The sequence below is a fragment of the Acanthochromis polyacanthus genome, chromosome 13 (assembly GCF_021347895.1).
Source record: "Acanthochromis polyacanthus isolate Apoly-LR-REF ecotype Palm Island chromosome 13, KAUST_Apoly_ChrSc, whole genome shotgun sequence".
NCBI classification, from domain to species: domain Eukaryota; kingdom Metazoa; phylum Chordata; class Actinopteri; family Pomacentridae; genus Acanthochromis; species Acanthochromis polyacanthus.
The window spans coordinates 9,048,192-9,054,401 of NC_067125.1; the positions used below are offsets into that span (position 1 = coordinate 9,048,192).

Below are 6,210 nucleotides of genomic sequence, written 5' to 3' on the forward strand. Positions count from 1 at the left end.
TAAGCTTCTGAGCAAAACTGGAGGCCCCAGATGACTGTCTCCAAAACATTCCTCTTCACTCTCCGCACCACTGGTTTCCAACAAAATGCTGCTTCATGAAAACAATCACACTCCAACTGAACAACTTTCAGTAACACTTCACTTGAAAGGGCACACAAGCATTTGTAGCACCTACATACTCACTACAGGACACTTGAAATAAACATAGTGTCGCTTTCAATGTCAAAATGACAACACTGAGAACAATTTATTACATTATTGATTGATTCATTATATTATTGGACTTTATCACATTTTTAATATAGTTAAGGGCAAATTTTATGACAATTTCAGACATTACTTGATACTAAGTGAGACTAATTGCTCTTTTGTCAAGAGGAAACAAAAGTGAAAGGTTTCAGTTCATCATCTTGTGCGTCTGAATCTTGATGTGGGGACAGCACGTTCAAAAAGCTGATGAAGGATAGCTCAGGGAATTCTGCAGTCCAAAATACCAGCTCTGTGGCACTGAATTCCTCTATAATCCTGCATATATGCGAGTCTGATTTATGGGAAGGCTAATCCTATGTGCTTGTCCAGACACAAGCTTACGATCGCTGTAAACACTTCCGACTCTTTGGGGTTTTTCAGGAACCTGGCACAAAATAGCTTAATCTTAGACATTTTACATCCAAATATGAATCACCATTTGTTCTGCAAACCCGCCTGCTTCATCACCCCGTGGTTTTCCAGTTGCCATGGAGGCTTACAAATTACATCCAGCGCAGGGCAACTGGTCTCCCTTTACTGAGCAGTGGTTTCCTTGCATTCACTGCGGCTGGCAGGGATACATGATGTAGACAATACCTACAGGGGATGCTGAACAATGACTTGATGGAGAAATGACACAATTGTGTACACCTAGGCAATTCACAGCAGATGGGAGTGGGACTCACAGGGGGTTTCAGAGAATCCAGAGAGGCCCGCTGCTAGTGCTGGGGATTTACAGGAAGTCTATAGGGGATTCTGCTTTGTTTTGCTATGAATGGGGTCTTTTAAATAGAAAAGGAATGAGAGGATATGCATATATGAACACAGACATGCATGCAGAAGATGTGGACTAGAAGGGCTGAGCAACATTTTTATGAAACACAGTAATTCCATCCATTCTCTATACAACGCTTTATCCTCACTAGGGTTGCGGGGAGTGCTGGAGCCTATCTCAGCTGACTCGTGCGAAGGCAGGGGACACCCTGGACAGGTCACCAGTCTGTCACAGAGTTGAAGTTTGAAGTTTATTAATGGAATGCCCCTTGAGATGTAGCAACTCGTTTTCAAGGGGGGTCCATAAACACATACATATATAAACACAATGGCATACGTAAGTGCACACATTTACACATAAACACACATACCCACACACACACACACACACACACACACACACACACACACACAATCACACACACAGGACAGACATGCTCCTTTGTTCCCCTCACCCCCAATCCTCAATGAATTCTAAAACAGGTGCCACCAACTCGGTGCCAATGAGGCCAGATAGCCTTTTAGAGATGTGTTTGTTTGTTTCTTTGTCTGTCTTGCTCTTTTTTTTTTTTTTTTTACATATACAGACAAACAATCACTCTCACATCCACACCTACGGGCAATTTAGAGTAACCAATTAACCTCAGCATATTTTTGGACTGTGGGAGGAAGCCGGAGTACCCGGAGAAAACCCACGCATGCACAGGGAGAACATGCAAACTCCATGCAGAAAGATCCCAGGCCCAGGCCGGGATTTGAACCGGTGATCTTCTTGCTGCAAGGCGAAAGTGCTAACCACTACTGCACTGTGCAGCCCTGAACACAGCAATTATTTTTTTTAAGAGAAATCTGAATATTGGGTCAAGGCTCCAGAGAGAGAATGAAAATGTAAAGCAGTTGAGCACATAAACACACACGCTGCACTTACAGAACTGGAGGCTCAGGCTGAGGACGGCCAGCGCAGCTCCACCCACCACCACCAGGAGGAGGAAGCGGTTACGAGCCAGCATCTTGTCATTTGATTGGTCCCGTTCCATCAGCCATCCAGACAACGGCCCATCCCTGCGGTCTAGACACAGAGAGCGGCGACGAAATTAGAAGTTGCTTGTCCTTTTCTTGATTCATAACCTCTTAAGTTTTATTGGTCAGAAAAAGTCTGGAAGGTTTTATGGCACTTATCATGGTCGTTTTATCCCAACCAGACCCTTGCTTGTGTTGTATCTACTCTCAGATGTACGCCGCTTTGGATTAAAGCGTCTGCTAAATGAAATTGTAGAACTGTAGATATTTTTGAACAGTGGTCTTTCCTCACCAACAAAAAAAGAAACAAATGCATTCAATCATGAAAGTACTCATTAGCAGCAACACTTGCTCTGAGGTGTGTATATATCGATTTCACTCTTTCTCCCTGTAATAGCTGAGTGTGATTATCTAAAATTTAATTACAAACACTAACTACGCTATTTTGTCTAGCCCTAATTACACTGTGACTAATCCTAATTTTTGTTCACCATATTCTTACCAGTCAAATTATGACCAGCAATATATCTTGACTATAATGACTAGTCCAAGGTTTTGTGCATGACATTGCAAAAGTGAAGTTCCCTACTTGATATTTTCCCTACCCAACACTTGAGCAGTGTTCGTAGAAGTAATGGTGGCTGCTGTGGTGGATTAGATCATTAGAAAATGTCATGAATAGAAAGAGTTATTCAACAAAGACTGTGTCCAGAATGAGAGCTTTGTTCATCAAGAGATTTGCAGTTAAAATTCAAAAAGAATTTGGCCTCAGGCTGCTCTGATACAGTGATAAACCAATTTCTTGTACATGGTTACAGCTGCAGTGTCACAATATGTTTAAAAAGCCAGCTGATTCTGCCTCCCACTTGCTGCAGGTTTTGATTCAGCTACGGACATCTGCAACATAACTTCACCTAAACTGTAATTGAAGATATCTGTATTTACATTTTAACAATGCAGAAATCCAGTTTGACATCTCTACAACATGAGTCTAATTCAATCTTCAAGAAGAATACAAATATGTTGAATTGAAGGGAATTAAAAAATATATTAAACTACAGTTATGAATAGTCAGAATTGAATTGTAGATATCTGAAAGTAGAAATACAAGTCATTATAAATCAGCCTTATGCACCTGCAATTCAGATTGTAGATATCTGCAGCATAAATGTAGATATATGTCAGGACAGTGCACACAAACTTTGCATAATTTGTCCAGCGAAGAATAATGAAGTGGACAAAATTCCAAATGTGAATGAGAAGAATGTTATTGTGGGTATCTAAAATGCGTTGTTGGAACTACTGTATTACTAGAAGTTAGGCACTTGAGTGTCTTGTTTTTATGATTTATAGGTTCATGAATGTTTATTTGCAGCTGACATTGGATTCTTGGGACGTCACACTGATTCTTAAACTGTGCACTGAATTGGACTGAGCTGTAACTGGAAAAAAATAGATTTTTGCCACTATTAGTGTCTGATGAACATGTTAAACAGCAACTACAATCAGTGTACTGACCTACAGTAACTAACTTCCTACTGTTTTTAAGAGACTGGTCATCTCACACACTATCTTTGTCTCACATGTCTCCCCAGACTTCCTTGAAATGAGGCCTGCAGTTACAAGTGAAACTGAAACAACTGTTTAGAAATGCGTAGAATTTAGAAGCTCCCACTGTGTCTGGATGTGGATAGAAAACAGGCACAAAAGCACCTCTGAAGTCCTGCAGCGACGACTTCAATTACAACTCTGTGAATGGTGAATTATAATGGTGTGGGTGACAGACCGTGTCCTCATAGGTAACATTCTCTCCTCATACCAAGCGTTTGTTCTGTGCACCACTTGTTTTCCTGGCACATATACAGTCAGTACGTTTACAGAGTGGACAGTCAAACATTTTTAATTGCAAAAAGACGGTCTTTAACTTTTAGTATCAGAGGTAAACCAAATGCACTAAATGGAACGCCCATCTTTTGGATGAAATGATCTGCCGAGATTCTGAAAAAGATCAAAACATGGCTTTAACATGACATTAGATCAAATACCTTATACCGCCATCCCCCATAGGATTTTCCAACATGTCAATAAGATAATAGCAGCAAAGAGAGTGTCAGTATGTAATATAACCAAAATGAGCATTTGCAGTCATTGATCTCAAACTGTAAAGCCTGAATCACACGTTAAAGTTAAATTTCCACGACCCCACAACTCTGCGTACCATTTTCCACCACAAACCTAATGCTCATGCCTGAATGCTCTGTGGTAGCAACTGGCTGGGGACCAGAAACACGGGGGAGGAACTCAGTAAAACTGCAGTAAATGTAGCCCTACACAATAAACCCTACCATTAGGTGCTCTAAAAATATTCCCAGCTCTAAACGGTCTAGCCAAGGTACAGTAAAAAAGAAGCTTTCGGCGAATATGCTCCTCACTGCGTGCGCTCTCTAACCTGCAGCTTCAGGACGCGCCACACCAAAGTCCAGTCAAAATGTTGGCAATTTAATGATGCGTTACTTATCAGAGAAGGTACACAAACAAACAAAAAAAATCCAATGTTACTGCTACTTCTGGGAAACCCCGTTTAGTTCGGCACACGTCCAAACCTACTAAAGACACTTTAAATGATATATTAACTTTAATCTACATCTGTCACATCATTTGCTGTAGAATATATAGATAGCACTATTGGAAAAAGGAGAGTCAGTTTTATTAATTGCCAAGAGGCTACTTAATATGGGGTTTAATTGTAGAATCTGAATAAGCCCGCTGACACAATTCAAAGGCTCTGGGGTTACATTTTAACTTGCAGAAAAAAACGTATATGCAATGTCAACAATTACTAGACGTAAGAATTATTAGACGTTAGTTAACTAGTTAGCTAACAGTTAGCTAGCTCCACTGATTAATCTCTTGTGTCCGCTTGACAGCCCCACTGACTGACTTATGAAGAAGACTGCACACATATATTTCCTGTGCCGTGAATATTATTGCAACGTTACACTTGTCCTAACTTTATTTCCCTCTACTTGTTGCTTCCATATGTAGAACTCAGGACAAGTTACCGTGTCGATGCGTAGCTTTGTGTTGCTATTCACGGGGTGAGCGACCGAGCCAAGAAATTAAAATGCCACATCAACAGTCGCACTCGCTGCAAAAAAGGTAACCAAACAAACATAAAATGTAAAAAGCTGAAGAACCTCAAATATTCCACGAACTCATTTGTCTTGTATTTGTCTTACCTGCAGGAACTGAGACTGTTGGAGCCACGGACAACAGGGTTAAACACTTGAATCCAGCGCTTCGTTTTCTCCAGTACGACCGACTGTCTACAGAGCGGCAGAGAGCGGCGTCAAGCTACACGTGACGCACAGCAGCACATCCGGTTGTCGCTGTCAAAATTATTTACAGCGAGTTTCTCAATATGCCACGACAAATTTATATATATAAACGTATATTATTAAATCAACATTTTAAAAAGTTCATTATCTAAATCAAATTATGATAGTATGACAACTTTTGTACTCATAATGGATAAAAGGCACGTCAGAGCAACTAATGTGCTTTTAATTTGAAAGTAAAACCAATTGTTTTCCGGTACTGCTTAGGATTTCTATTTGAATTTGACAGTAGTGAAAAGCTGCTGTAGCTGTCTGGTTAGTGGACAATAAACCTAGACAGACTCCAACCTGACTGCTCCATCTGCTGGATCAGCTACAGCAGTACACATGATGCCTTTAAAGGGGAACTTCGGTTTTTTTCAACCTGGGGTCTGTTTTCATATGTCATTTCATACATGTGAGTGATGGAGAAATGAATTTTCGACATAGCTCCAGTATTTAGCCAGGCAGGCAGCTTAGCAGCTCAGCTCGCAGCTCAGCTAGCGAAAAGTATCGGGCAACTTGCCCCCCCACGTCAAAGTCCGCCCTAATGTGCTTTTTTCCCCACACTGACCGGCTCGGATAGTCTCAATGAGTGTCCCACAACATACTGGAGATGAGAAGTGAACGAAAACCTCCATATTACCTGGCGATCGCTCTTTGTTGTGGTCTGTATCCAAATCTCAGGAGGCTAGAAAGCAAATCTCGTTCCGAAATGGCGCAATAGCTCACGAAATCGCGCGAGAGCTCGCGCCAAAACACCGGCTATCGCGCAATTTCGCAATGAGAT

The 6,210-nt window shown here is 41.2% G+C and overlaps 1 protein-coding gene across 2 annotated transcripts in view; it reads right to left on the minus strand.

Annotated features, from left to right (window-relative positions):
- Positions 1-5,398, minus strand: part of pxylp1 (2-phosphoxylose phosphatase 1) — a 29,705-nt gene extending 24,307 nt beyond the window's left edge. The window contains exons 1-3 of one of the 2 annotated variants that reach the window (XM_022200501.2): positions 5,283-5,389; positions 5,106-5,191; positions 1,952-2,092 (exon numbers count right to left, since the gene is read on the minus strand). In XM_022200501.2, coding sequence (XP_022056193.2) covers positions 1,952-2,060 — 109 coding nt within the window. In that variant the 5' untranslated portion in view covers positions 2,061-2,092; positions 5,106-5,191; positions 5,283-5,389. Of the gene's footprint in view, positions 1-1,951; positions 2,093-5,105; positions 5,192-5,282 lie in introns of both variants that reach the window. The other variant, XM_022200500.2, reaches the window with a different exon arrangement.
- Positions 5,399-6,210: the final 812 nt, after the last annotated feature.